Source organism: Galeopterus variegatus, unplaced genomic scaffold (genome assembly GCF_000696425.1).
Source record: "Galeopterus variegatus unplaced genomic scaffold, G_variegatus-3.0.2 Scaffold13881, whole genome shotgun sequence".
NCBI lineage: Eukaryota > Metazoa > Chordata > Mammalia > Dermoptera > Cynocephalidae > Galeopterus > Galeopterus variegatus.
In genome coordinates, this window is record NW_007739992.1 from 13,248 (window position 1) to 27,546 (window position 14,299).

At 49.5% G+C, this 14,299-nt stretch overlaps 2 protein-coding genes across 2 annotated transcripts in view; one reads left to right on the plus strand and one right to left on the minus strand.

Annotated features, from left to right (window-relative positions):
* LOC103581766 (DNA-binding protein SMUBP-2-like) overlaps positions 1 to 651 on the minus strand; it is a gene marked incomplete at its 3' end in the record, with an annotated part of 12,138 nt that extends 11,487 nt beyond the window's left edge. Inside the window, exon 1 of the mRNA XM_008563520.1 lies at positions 566 to 651. Coding sequence (XP_008561742.1) covers positions 566 to 651 — 86 coding nt within the window. The remainder of the gene's footprint in view (positions 1 to 565) is intronic.
* A 138-nt stretch (positions 652 to 789) lies between these two features.
* On the plus strand, positions 790 to 13,954 carry MRPL21 (mitochondrial ribosomal protein L21). The gene is made up of 7 exons (XM_008563519.1): positions 790 to 898; positions 5,406 to 5,463; positions 8,113 to 8,198; positions 9,387 to 9,550; positions 11,504 to 11,556; positions 11,965 to 12,068; positions 13,840 to 13,954. The coding sequence occupies exons 1-7, from the start codon at positions 799 to 801 to the stop codon at positions 13,902 to 13,904; spliced, it is 630 nt and encodes a 209-aa protein (XP_008561741.1). The 5' UTR covers positions 790 to 798; the 3' UTR covers positions 13,905 to 13,954.
* The last annotated feature ends 345 nt before the right edge of the window (positions 13,955 to 14,299 follow it).

Below are 14,299 nucleotides of genomic sequence, written 5' to 3' on the forward strand. Positions count from 1 at the left end.
CAAGTTCTTTAACCCCTCCCCGTCTCGGCCTCCTCAGACGGAACAGGAGAGGATCAGCAACCCACTCTGAAGGGCTGGCGTGAGGTGTAAAGGCGTTAATGCATGTAAAATACATGCGCTAGCTCTCATGCTTCCGGCAGGTGAGTCTTCTCATTCAGAAACAAGCCAGCTCCCTGCCGGCTCCCCGCATCTCCTTCAGGAGCGCCCCCCGCCCCGCGCCCCCCAGCTTCACTCCGATTTTCCTCGGGCGCTGCTCAGGCCTCCTCCAAGAAGCCATCCTGACCCTGCCCAGGGGAGGAAGTTCTTCCTCCGGGCCCCCGGGGGGCGAACTGGGTCAGAGCCGGGCCCCAGGAGTGATGGCGGGGCTTCAGGTCGAGACCAGAAAGGGCTCCTGAGGGTCCCCCAAAGGAACGGGCTGTCCGGGAGCTGATGAGGTCGCCATGTCCGGAGGCTGCCAGGACTCGGGGGACCGGGAGAGGACACTCCCGCCCCGAGGCTGGTCAGGCCGAGCTCCTCCGAGGCTCCGTCCGGGGTCCCGGTGGGGACCGGCGGCGGCGGCCCGTACCTACGCTCCGCCACCTCCGCGTCTCTCTCCAGCTCCAGCAGGTCCAATTGCTTGGTCACGAACTTCTCCACAGCCGCAGAGGCCATCGCCGCCCCCGGCCCGGGCCCAGAGCCGCTAAGGTCCCTCTCCTCCGCAGGGCCCGTGTTCCCCGCGGGACCGGTGTTCCCCGCCGGGCCCGTACGTCGACGCACAAGATTCGCAACGCTTCCGCTTCCGGCCGAGGCTGCGGGAAGATGGCGGCAGCCGTGGGGGCCTCGGCACTCTCGGTCACCTTTGGGCGGCTGGTGTCTGCGTGCAGCCGCAGCATCCCGAGACCTTCGGGGCCCGGAGCGGGTGAGACCCGAGCCGCGGGGTGAAGGGAGGAAGCGGGACGAGCAGCGTTCCCCGCCGTCCCGTCACGTGCGTGTCTGGGTCCGACCTCGTGCCTTCTGTGTTGACAGTGTTTGTGGTGAAGGTGGCGCGGGGTTTGGAGTCGGGGGAACCTGGGTTCAGATGCCGGTACCCTCAGTTAGTAGCTTAAAGACTGACGATAGCCCTTCAGCTTTTGTATAGACTGCGTAGCAAGAGAGCAAACAGGCTCAGAGGAGTTAGGTAACTTGCCCAGGGTCACACCGCGGGGAAGTGGGAGAGGAGGAATTCAGAGGCAGCTGGGTCCGGCCCAAAGCCGGTGCCTGAGCCCCTGCCCCCAGGCTGCGAGCCACTCTCCGAAAAATGCTGGGCCGGCCGGTTTGCTCAGTTGGTGAGAGCACACCCTTATATCACCAAGGTCACGTTTTGGATCCCCAAACCGGCCAGTCGACAAAGGTTGTCATGAGGCTCAGAAAAGGTTATGTTTGTCAACAACGCTGTACATCTCTGCCTGAAGACGGTTGGAGTGTGTGTGTGCAAATGTTTATGTATGTTTTAAAATTGGGGCTGTTTTATTACTCTCAAAGAAGTATACTCACATCTTTGCTCTTGAAATGATGTGTCTTTGATTTGCATAAAATAATTGCAGAGCTCCTTGGTATTACCCAAAGGCGCTGTAAACTTATGTTTACACAAAAACGTGCACGCGTATGTTTATAGCAGCTTCATTTACAATTGCCGAAACTTGGAAGCAACCAAGATGTCCTTCTGTAGGTGGATGGGTAAGTAAACTATAGCACATCCATACGGTGAAATATTATTCAGCAGTAATAAAGAAGTGAGCTATTAAGCCATGAAAAAACATGGAGGAAACTTAAATGCATATTACTAAGATAAAGAAGCCAGCCCCTAAAGGCTGCATACTGTATGCTTCCCCTATGTGACATTTGGAAAAGGCAAAACTATAGAAACAGTAAAAAAAAAACGGGTGGGTGTAGGGTCTGGGGCCATGAGGGAGGGAGGGATGAATAGGCGGTGCACAGAGGGTTTTTACGGCAGCAAAACTATTCCATATGATACTGTAATGGTGGATACATGTCATTGTACATTTGGTCAAATCCATGGAATGTACAACATCAAGAGTGAACCCTAATGTAAACTGGACTTGGGTGATAATGATGTGTCAGTGTAGGCTCACTGATGGAACAGATGTATCACTCTGATGGGGGACATTGGTAGTGGGGGAGGCTGTGCGTGGTGGGGGCAGGGTGTATATGGAAAATCTCTGTACCTTCCACTCAATTTTGCTGTGAACCTAAAACTGCTCAAAAAAATAGTCTTTCAAAAAAATGTAAAGCTGGGCCAGAGGCTGTGTAGATGACAAGACTGGCCATGAGTTGATAATTGCTGAATGTGGGGAGTGATAACTGAGAGTTCATTGTTCTATTCTCTTTACTTTTGTATGCTTGACATTTTTCATAATAAACGTGGGTTTAAGTAGGCAGGGAAGTTTTCCCAAAAGCAGTGGGACTTAACCATTCTACCAGCATAAAACCACCCCTTAATACCCTGTTCAAGTCCAGACCCACACTTGAAGAAAGAAAAGTAGACACAGTAAAGTGAGTACAGAGAAGGGGGCCAAAATGGGAGCAGATGGGGCCTTGAAGAGCGAGTGAAGGAGACAGGATGGAAAGACACAGTCCCAGACTTCAGGTATCTAAAGGAGCTTGTTTTGGGGCCGGCCCGTGGCTCATTCGGGAGAGTGTGGTGCTGATAACACCAAGGCCACGGGTTCGGATCCTATATAGGGATGGCCGGTTGGCTCACTGGGTGAGCGTGGTGCTGACAACACCAAGTCAAGGGTTAAGATCCCCTTACTGGTCATCTTTAAAAAAAAAAATTAAATAAAGGAGCTTGTTTGTTCCCTGTGAGGCCAAGGGCAAAGCTAAGAGCATAAGAATTATAGGGAACTCGCTAACTGAACAAAACTAAGCTTTAAAAAAAAAAAAAAACTTAGCAGAAACTTGCTAACCGAGGGCCGGCCCGGTGGCGCACTGGATAGTGCGCCGCTTGGGAAGCGCGGCAGCGCTCCCGCCCGAGGGTTCGGATCACACGCACCCAAAAAAAGCTAGTAGGGAAACTTGCCAGAATTTGAACCCAGATCTGCCAAAACTCCAAAGTCAGACCATAATTGTGTCTCCCAGTGTGTAAATATCTATCAAATACTTTGTGCACATGTGTGAACATGCCAAACTTTGAATGATTTAAGTATAACCTGTATTTTAATACTTAGGACAGCATCATAAAATTAATTTCTAAATGAATATTGAAATTTATCCAGTTTCTATGTTTAGCAATTGGTGTTAATTTACCTCTCATAAGTGCTAGAAAGGTTCTACAATACCTCCTCCAGCCCTTTTATACTATTCAAGCTTTTTATTAGCCCTAATGTTGATTGCCTTCCCAGGGCATCTACTAGTTTGAGTATAATTTGTCTAATTAAATTTAAAGAAGAGATGTTTCAGGGAGCACCATTTCATCATTTCCTCTTAAACTCTATGCTGTGGACTTTAATGAGGACCTAAACCCCATCTTAACCCAGCCTTAGTTTCAGCACAGATGAGCTGTGCTTGTTAAGACAGTCTTCAGTTGTCCATGAATTGAGGGAGTGATTCAATTTTAAATAGGACAGTTGGGAAAGGCCTCTACTTGAGATGGTGTTGAGTGGAGACCCAGAGGAAATAAGGGAATTAGCCTTGTGGATACCTGGTGAGGTGGGGGGAAAGGGTGACAGTATTCCATGTGAAAAAGAGCCAGGGCAAACGATGCAGAGCAGGCATGTGCTGGGCATATTCCAGGAATGGCAGGGAGGAAGGGTGGCGGGTACAGAGTGAACCAGGGGACAAGCGTGGGAGATGGGTTCAGAGGGACAGGGGATCACGTTGCCCCCCGCCCTATGGGCCACTGTAAGGGCTTTGGCTTTTTCTCTGAGTGAAATGGGAAGCTCTTGGAAGTTTTAGCAAAATAGTGGCATGATCTGACCTCAGTGTTAACAGAATCTCGCTGCTGTGGAGAAGGGAGGCCAGGTGAGAGCAGGGTTTTAATAATAATCCAGACGAGGGGATGACTTCTCCGAAACCATTAAGTAGTTAGATCCTGGGTGATGACTTCTCCGAGACCATTAAGTAGTTAGATCCTGGGGCCCTTGGAGGGAAAGCCAACAGGATTTGCTGATGTAGGCTGAGGGGCGAGAGAGAGAAGGTCAGAAATGAAGGAGGTTTTGGGCTGAGCAACTGGAAGGATGAAGTTTTCATCATATGTGATGGGGAGGGGTGTGGGAGCAGCAGGCCTTGGGGGATCAGGGGCTTTGTTAGATTTGAGACACACGTCTGAGGTGCAAGTGGCCAAAGTAGATAGGTGGATGTGCAAGTCCAGGAGAGAAGTCCTGGCTGGAGGTGTAAACTTGGGAGTCACCAGCGTGAAAGTGACATTTAAATCTATCCAATAGACGCAATCACCAGAGAAACGGCCATAGATAGAAAAGAGGTAAGGTCCAAGGGCTCAGGCCTGGACGTACAGGTTGGGAGAAGAGAGGAGAAATCAGCCAAGGAGACGAGAATGGGTGAATCTCAAAAGGGTGAATTTTATGGTATGTAAATTATAGCTCAGTTTTTAAAAACTGTGGTTATTGGGAATATCTGTGCTCTGCTTTTTGCACCTAAGTACTGTGCATTTTATTCCTGAGCCTCTCTTCTCCTCACCAGACTTTGTCCCTTGGTATATTAGTTATCTCCCGCTATGTAACAAATTACTGCAAAACTTAGCAGCTTCGGACAACAAATATTTACTACCTCATGCCATTCCTCAGGGGAGCAGCCTAGCTGGGTGGTTTTGGCTCAGGGTCTCTCCTTAGATTGCATTCAAGGAAGTCAGCCAGGGCTGGAGAATCTGCCTGCAAGCGCACTCCCATGGGTTCCTCCCCACAGCAACCTCTTGTAGGGCAGCCCACAGCATGGCAGCCCCTACAGCCAGAGATCAGAGAGAACGCCATCCAAGACAGGAGTCGCAGTCTTTCGTAACCTATTCTTGGAAGCGAAGAACCATCACTTTAGCCACAGGCTGTTGGTCACACAGACCGACTCATAGGGGAGGGATGACACAGGTGAGAAATCCAGGAGGCGATGAAGGTCACTGGAGCGTCTTGGAGACTGACCCACTCTTGGGCACAGAAAGGGTCTGAGCCTCCCAGGCCCTTGGTGGTCAAGGAACGAGTCACTGGGTGGGGGGTTCTGCATTAGCCACCTTTAGACAGTGTGGTGCACACATCTCGACACACTTAACCAATTCCTATAAGTGATGCTGCTTTAGGTGTGTTCACCTAGATTTTTCCTTAGGCAAGTTGTGATGCGGTGGCTTAAACCAGACACCAGGAGCCAGCCTTGGGCATTCAGCATGTTCCATGTAGTAATTACCTGTTTCTCTCATTCCTCAGCCTCCCTTTGGTCTGTGTCTCGGAGGTTCACTTCGCAGAGCGCTTCGTTTCCACAAGGGTAATATCAAAATGTGGGTTTTGGTGATTCCTTTCTTTTCACTTGTAGGAATGTCTTTATAAAGTCAAAACTTCCTGCGTTTGGGTTTTTGAGAATATTCATATTTTCTCTTAACTTTTCTGACAGTATTTTCCTCAGACCCTTAAAAGAAATATAGACAAAACTGCAAAGAGTCCAGAGAGAAAAGTGCTCTAGGCCTTACGTAGCTGTCTTTGACTGTGGAGAAGCTTTAACTCCTAATTCGGGATTTCTAACCAGGAAGGTTGTGTCAATCTCTAGGAGTAACCCATGTAATTTGAAAAAGCATATTCAATGTTAAAATTTTATACTTAGAAAATAATATTTTAAAGTATTATAGCAGGAAGTAAATTTGACAAAATCTCACTCACTTGTAGGATATACAGGAGCAATACCAGATAGTGGTTACCTGTAGGGGAGCTCTGGGGTCTATTCCTAGCCTGCTCCTCACAGCCCCGGGACCCTGAGCAAGGCTCTTGCCCTCAACAGAAATAATGTCAGTTTCTATCTCCATGGGGTTTTGTGAGAATTAAATAAATAAATACATTTAAAGAGCTTAGAACAGCACCTGGTGTATCATAGGCACTCAAAAAATGCCAGCTGCTGTTACTGCTGCTGCGGCAGCCCCAGCAACGCTGGGGGTTCTCAGCAGCAGGAGGTACAGGAATCTTTTTTGTTTCTCAAACGAAGTTGAAAAACTGAATCTAAAAATAGGAAGAAAGAAAATTGTAAGTGGGTATTTTGCTAGGTCTGGCTTATTTGTGCCTGTTTCCTGTGTGAAAGGCTACGGCCTTCCTGCCAGGGTCCAGTTTTCCCACTTGTTTTCTTTTAGCAGTCTTCACCTGTGCACAACCACACCCAGTGGAGGAGACCAAATGTGACCTCGGTCACACAGAGAGCAGCCCCTTCTGCTCATTGTCCTCCAAAGTCATTACCCAGCCCCAGAGCATGGAACTCGTGTTTCTAGGTGTTCAGACACTTAGCATAGTGGGAAAGCATTCACGTTCTGATGGCAGCAGCCACAGAAGCTTGAAAACACTTCTGAATATTTGATTTGGGCTCAACTAACCCCTCTCCCCTCTATAGAGGTCAGGAAGTTGAGAAGACCCCACCTCCTTCCTCTCTTGCCTCCTCTCCCCAGGCTCCCTGCCCACCTTCACCTCATCTACTCAAGGCAGAGCCCAGGTGACCCCAGTAACAAACAGACTAGTGGCCACAGTGCTGCTGCTCAGGGACTAAACACTGGCGGGTTCTCACTCTGCTGGGTACTGCTGGGGACATGATCCTATCTCCTCCCACCACAGCCGTTTCAGGCAGGTGCTTGTATTCCCATTTACTCAGTTAGACACCAGGATGCAGAGTCGGTAAATAACTTGCCCCAGGTCACATTACTGTCAGAGACTCAGTGGGAGCTGGGGTACAGCCCTAGGTGTGCCTGGCTCCCATGTGAGCAGGAAGGAAGGGTAGGCACCCACCTGGGTAGTCACAGGTGGGTACTGATGGAATGGGGAGAACAAGGATGGATGTGCAGAAGGGTAGCTGGAGCCTCACCTGCTGTGAGGCCAGGAGCTGCTTGCCCTGGTGTCATGTGCTGTAGCCAAAGCAGAGTGAAGGGCTGAGCATTCCAGCCTGCATCTCCAAGAGGAAGTGTGTTCTGAGGATTACAAGGATGGAGAGCCACACCAAGGAGGGGCTCCTTTGGGACAGCATGCCTAGAGTTCCTGTTTGGACTGCTGAATGATTAGCCATTGCTCCTTGAGACACATTGCAGTTCTAAGAGGGAATGTGGGAGCCTGTCCTTAGGATTATACCGAAGAGGTGGTATATGTCCTGAAGAGTGGATGTTGGTATTACCCGGGGTCACTGGGCCTCTCCTGTGAAGGTGAGAGGACGGCTCACTCTGACTGAGGGCAGCTGTAAAACAAGGCAAATCATAACTAAAGCCAAAATGTTTCATTATTTTAGTTATTATTTTAGTTATGCTAAGTTTCCATTTACATTGTTAGGGCTAGGGCTCAGTCCCTTCAAACCCCTTGTACGGGCTGGGTCACCAGACCCCTCACACGCAGGCCCATGCTAGGTAATTGGGAAAGATCCCAGGAGCTTTTGGCAGACGACGGGAGCTCAGTCTTTAGCTTCCTGAACAGCAGCAGCTTAGAGGTCCAGTAGCTTACAGCTCTGGCGGTGGCCTCGTGGAGGGTCCCAGGGGCACTAGCAGCAGCCACCAGCAGCAGTATGGGCATCTCCTGTAGTTCCCCCTGCCCACCCTGGGGGCATCCAGAGGGTGGGGGACACTAGATCAGAGCCACTTGTTCTTTATACTTAAGTCATAACCTAGGACACCTGGGTGCACATGCGCAATTACATTAGACAATAACCAAGGAACACCTGGGCGCACGTGCATATTTACATCAAATGCTCCGCAAGATTCTGAACATCTGAGGGGCCCTGACCATTTTCCTATATTTTCCCAACAGCAGCATCCCCAGCAAGCAGCCTGAGGATACAGGACCTGAATCAGTGACTTGCTAGGTCCTTGTCCTTCCTAATGTTTTGTGCACAGCCATTTCTTAGGGAATTCAAACTGCCTTTTCACATATGTGTGACGTGTATGTGAAATGTTTTTTACAGATATGTTCCTAAAACATCCCTGAGTTCGCCACCTTGGCCAGAAATTGTTCTGCCAGACCCAGTTGAAGAGACCCGACACCACAGAGGTAAAAGCCTTTCTTGTGGGATGGAAGCTAGAGGGTAGCACCCGCCTCCCATGGCAGTTAGCCACAGAAAGGTCACCTGGCCACAGGACAAGGGTTTCCCATCGCTGGGTGCTCGGAGACATAACTTACAACACTGAGTACTTGTGAGCAGCTACCGTGTTGCAGGCAGGTGCTGTGAGTGGAGGAGGGGCCTCGGTCCACCTCTCGCCTCCTGCTGTGGGTGGAAACGTGGGTTCAGGGGCAGGTTTTCCCTGGTCAGAAGAACAGCTGAGCGCAGCGATAAGTGGAAGCTGGCGCTGCCCTGTGTGCTGGAGAAACGGGTGTCGCGAATTGCGTCATCCCGGAGCAATGAGGAGGGCCAGCCACTGTTGCACTGAGGGAGTGCCAGGTCCTCAGGTCCCCAGAAAGCTGGAAATCCAGATTATGGAGTGGAATCTTCTTGTATTTTAAGTTACTGTTTCAGGTATCCTGCAAGATAAACAAACACACCAAGAGTTCTGCCCTCACTGCCAGGTGCAGCTTCTGTTCTTGACTCCGTGTCTAGGGCAGGAACTGTGTTGTATCCATCTCTGTGCTCAGCCCTAGGCCAGGCCAGGTGGGTCAGTGCTCAGTAAGCGCCCGTTCAGAGTAAAGGGTGCAGGTTTGAGGGGCTGTGACCTGAGTTGGGGAGTGACAACAGAGCAGGGAGCCCATGTGGGCGGAGGCGTGCAGAAAGAATCCAGCCTGGGGAGATGCAATTCTGGTGTTCCTGTTGGCAAAAGGCCTCTCCTTTCACCTGATTCTAATTGAAAATGAATTGGACCTCTCAGGACTTGCACGCTCACTATTAGGCTCTTTATTACTAAAGAATGGGAATAACAAGGTGGAGGCCTGCCCCACCCCACAGTTGTAGAATTGGAGCCAGGCATGGGCATTCTGTGAAGTCTGGGGGAACTTCCATCTATAAAAGCCCCGCATGCCAAGGTGCCAGTGCTCCTGGGAACAGCAGATTGATCCTTGCCTGCGGGGCAGGGAAGCAAGGCCAGGCCGCCAGCTGTGAACTCCCTTCACAAGAGGCACCAGCTATCACGTCAGCCCTGGGGCCCCTCCACCAGGAGCTCATGTCACACTGCATTGACATGGGGGGAAAGGGGGGCAGCTGCTGCCTTTCCAGTTGTAGGTGACTGCCCGGCTGCCTTTTCCTCGCAGAGGTCGTGGGGAAGGTGAACGAGCTGATCGCCACAGGGCAGTACGGTAGGCTCTTTGCCGTGGTGCACTTTGCCAGCCACCAGTGGAAGGTGACTTCTGAAGACCTGATTCTAATTGGAAATGAATTGGACCTTGCGTGTGGAGAGAGGATTCGACTGGAGAAGGTGAGACTGTCAGGCTTCTTTGTGTACTCAGGGACTTTGTCACCAAATACGCAATCCCCACTCCCCTGTTTATCACTGAGGAGGCTTCCTCAAGTCTGTGGTGAAGGCCAAAAAAGCCAAGGCTCGGAAGGGACAGGAGGGAGAGAGTGGGCGGCCGTGGAGGGCGGGGGCTGGCGGGCCGGGCGCCAGGAGGTGAGGGCAGGGCAGCCGCTGCCATCCAGAGGGGTGCCTGGCTCGGCTCATGTGCTCCTCAGAGGCAGACGGCGCGTTTCTCCAAGGATAAAACATGTCTTTACTGCTTTGCCTTACCGTCCCGTTAATGTGTTTCCATAGAAAGCTGTTTCATTGAGGACATAATAAAAATCCCAATTAGGGATGTAAAGAGTTTTCAAGCGCACCTTATGGGGAAGAGTGTTTATGCTTCTGCTAAAACACTACTCTGAGATTAGATTTGACAGCTGCTGCTGTTTTTAAACAGTAAGGAGTGGTTTAGAGCTATTTCTCTGGGTATTAATTTATTTTACTGACCATTCAAAATTGTGTGGTCTGTCTTATTTAGCTGAGCATTTCTAGCCTTTAGTTAAAATTCTGTTTGCTGTGTTTGGGGGGGTCCATTTGACTTGCTTACTCTACTCATAAAATTATAACAATCTCCGCAGTAGTACTTTTGCTAAGATGTATTTTATTATTAATATGATGGAATATCTATATGACTTTTTTATTTATTAAAACTCTCCTTTCTTTTGTGATGATAGAGTTTTTGTGCATTCACACCAAGGAGAACGTTAAACTCTGTTTCTAAGATGGTCTCTCCTAACCTGTGATCTGAGCTCGACTATTTAGCTCAGAGCTGAACTAATTAACTTTGTAAAAGCTCTCTTCTTCTTAATGGCGTCAGTGTCTCTGTCACGAGCTCATGAACAAGCACATTTATTTTTTTAATGTCTCAAATGAGTAGGACACTTCAGTATCGTATTTGTGAAAATTTTTTTAAAAGACATTATTTTGAAACATTAACGAAAAAATTATAGAAAGCCGCACCTAATGTAGATTATTTTGCATAATTTAGGAAATCCAGTGCTAGAGAGCATGTCATGCTGAAATTAACACTAAAGATACTTGTCTTTAGGACTGGCCATTTAGCTCAGTTGGTTAGAGTGCAGTGTTGGTAACACCAAGGTCAAGGGTTTGCATCCCTGTACCAGCGAGCCACCCAAAAAAAAAAAAATTTATTTTTTTACTATTTGTCATCTAATATACATTGTCCATTGATGTTATAAAATATACTTTGTCTTTAAACATTTAATTTTGGTATAATTGGATTTTTTCTTATCAATATAATTAAAGAAAGTCTTCCAGCATCTAATAAGAAACACTAATGTACTTGGAATGCAAAGATGTCTTCATCTGTGGCCACAGCGTAGTGCTGCAATTCTCCCTGGATTGAGGATCGTTGCCTGGCTGTATGGAATTTTGCAGAAATTAAAATAATACGATTGAACCTAAATATTTATAATATCCAGTATTGTGAACAGCTCAAAAAAACGTCATGGTACAATTTGTACATTTTTTTCTGTGTATGTTATGTTTCAGTAAAAGTTATTTTTTTTAAAGGCACAGTTTACATAGGAGGTTAACAGTTGTCCGGATGTCTAACCACGGCATCAGTAATCAGATTTTCCGTGCCCTGTCTCTGAGGTCTAGGGTGTTCATGTACAGTGGCCCTGCTGCGATACCGTCACCACGTTGTTGGCTCGCATCCCCAGTTGCTTAATGTGAAAGGAATAATTAGTTAGCGAGCAGATCAGATCCCTAGCACAATGTTTTTACTTCTAGGTAACCAGCGTCTTCCTCATTTTGCAGTGTGTTCACATCACGACCCATTGTTATCAACTTTTGTATTACTTATTACCAATGAGCCTGTGATGAAGTGTGCCTGTTTAATCTTTTCAGGTCCTGCTGGTTGGGGCGGACAACTTCACGCTACTCGGCAAGCCACTGCTTGGGTAACATGCTGACAAATACTGGGCTTTGTCTGGGGCCTGGGGCTGGATGTGCAGAAGGTGGACGTGGTGCAGTTAGTCCAGGGAAGGGGTTTGTATTCACACTCGCCACCAGCACTACACACAGCACGTTTATACATACAGTAGTGGATGAGTAGTGTCTCCCAGGGAGGATTTCCAGACCAAATTGTCGGTCTGTTATTGGTTCATTACGGCACGGCACGTTTCAGATTTGTTCACAGACCCCACAGAACTGTGTTTCAGTATGCTTTTGCATAGTTTTCAAAATGTTTACAGTGAGGACATATTACTTTTAAATCAGCAGAAAAGAAAACTTCATTTTAGAAATTATCACTAGTAAAACTGGAAAATGATGAAGAAGGTAATCACTGTTTATTTTTCTTCTTCTAGAAGGGATCTTGTTCGAGTAGAAGCCACAGTCATTGAAAAGACAGAATCGTGGCCAAAGGTCAATATGAAATTCAGGAAAAGGAAGAACTTCAGGAAGAAAAGAAGTAAGATAGAGAAAATGTAGCTGGTGCCCTGCGTCCCCATTGCACTCTGGTGGTTACCCCTGTGTCCTGCTGCTGGGGCCTGGCACCATGCTGGGTGCAGGGGCCACAGAGAAAGGTTAGATCCCCCTAGCTTTCCAGGGCTGACAAGGAGAGGCCTGGTGGAGGTCACTCATAACCGCCAGGGTTGTAGGGGAGTGAGGCCCCCGGGAGACTTCAGACACTGCCACCTGGAATGTGGCATGGCCAGTCCCCACCATGTGAACATGAACTTTCGCCTTCACCATGACCTGCACAGCATGTGCCATGAGGCATGTCCAGGAACACCAGTGGCAGCTTGGTACATGCTGGAACACTGGAAGCAGCTCTCACGTCCACGTGGAGAGTGGATAAGTAAAAGGAGACTGGAGTGTTCTCCAGCAGCACAGGGAATGAACTGGCCTGTGCACGGCAGCAGGAGTGGGCCTGAGGTTATACACGGGATGAGCCATTCTGAGAAGCTCAGAGCTGAGCAGAACTTTGTACTGTTAGGTGCGTGAAAACACACACATTTATAAATATATACTAGAAAAATTTAAAGGGAGAGTAGTAAGCACAGAATCTGGGGCTGCGGCTGGGGAATGGGAGAAGGAAGAAACTCAGAATGGGAAGGAATTGGTGGTGGTCTCACCTTCAAGCTAATTGGTAAGATCGTAGGAGTTTCATGTATTATTTTACCTTGCCAATATTACACTGAAATCCTTTAAAGAGGGAAAAATGTGTCAGCAGAGTAGAAGCGGGTGAGGACAGCATCCTTTGAAGGTGATTAAAGAAGAGAAGTGGCTGGTGGTGGCAGTCACGGCCAGCTGGGGGCAGGGCTGGCTCGGGGGTTTTTTAAGTAGTGGGGGCGGCTGGTGGTAGAAGGGGGGCGCTCCTCCAAGGGCTGGGGAGAGGCAGGAGGGGAGAGGAGGAGGCGACAGGTGTAGTGGCAGAGGCTCTGGGTGCTGGGGAGGAGTGAGCAGGGTGACAGGAGGGGCGGTGGGAGGGAACAGTTGAAGGAGCAAAGGCTGCTGTGTGGCCCAAGGCAGGGAGGTGACAGAGTGGTGCTACCTGGACGAGCACATGCCAGCTGGGCCTGCCCTAGTGCTGGTGCCGGCAGGTGCAGCACAAGGGTGAGGATGAGGGAGGAGAAGGCGCTGGCAGGACAGGCATTCTTAGGTGACAGATTGCAGAACCTCAGCCCCAGAGGGAGGAAAGGAGCCACAGGGGGCTGCTGGGTGACGAGTGATGGCAGAACAGAGTCCGAATGACTGATTTCACAGGTGCCAGCTTTGCCCATGGGTGTCCCCTCCGTGGAGGACACACAGGCCCCGTGATAAGTCAGTGAGGAGGCAAAGGGGCCAAGGTGTGGGCAGGTCAGTGATGGGTCAGCAGGACGCCATCCAGGATGGTGGTCACCCCGGAATCAAGCAGAAGCCCCCATTTGGTGGTGGAGGTGCACAGTGAAGTGCTGCTGGGTGAGAGGCGGTGCTGCAGGGCGTCTCAGCACATGCGGGGAGTGTTGTGGGATGGGGAGGTGAGCGCCAGTTTCCCCAGGGCGGGCGAGGCAGTCAGCACACAGCACGAAATAAACACAGCCGCGTGGGACAGGGGACATGCTGCTGGGGCGGCTGGTGCCGGGGCAGCACCTCTGTAGACAGAACAGACAGCCCTGGTGTGCAGAGTGCCTCCCTGTAGCTTATTGACAGTGGCAGAATCTGTAGCCAAGCCTGTGACTGGGTCTTCTCTTTTTCAGTTATTGTGACCCCACAGACCATCCTACGGATAAACACCATCGAGATTGCTCCATGTTTGCTGTGACTGCTGAGCTTACATTTACAGAAGTATAAAAATATGCTCTGTTTCCAAGTTCCTGTGTGCTGATATAAAGGCTGTGTGTGCCTGTACCAGATGGTTTTAGCGTCCACACCATGTGTGTTAGCAGTAGGCTCCCTGGGCCAGAGAACTAGGCGCTCAGGAAGGACAACACGCTTGGCCCCAGGGCCGGCCCCTAGAGGCTTGTGCAAGAGACAAAGCCTGTTGTTGGCAGCCCTCTAGCCCTATGGTGCAGGGTGTGGGGACACAGCTGATGTGAAGAGGCTAGACCTAGGTTTCACTTAGGGGTTAGGCAAAGGAAAACGCGAGTGAACCCCATCTCTGAGTGATCCAAACACGCCTGTTCTCAGTGTCTGCTTTTTGCAAAAGCTGGATCTGGG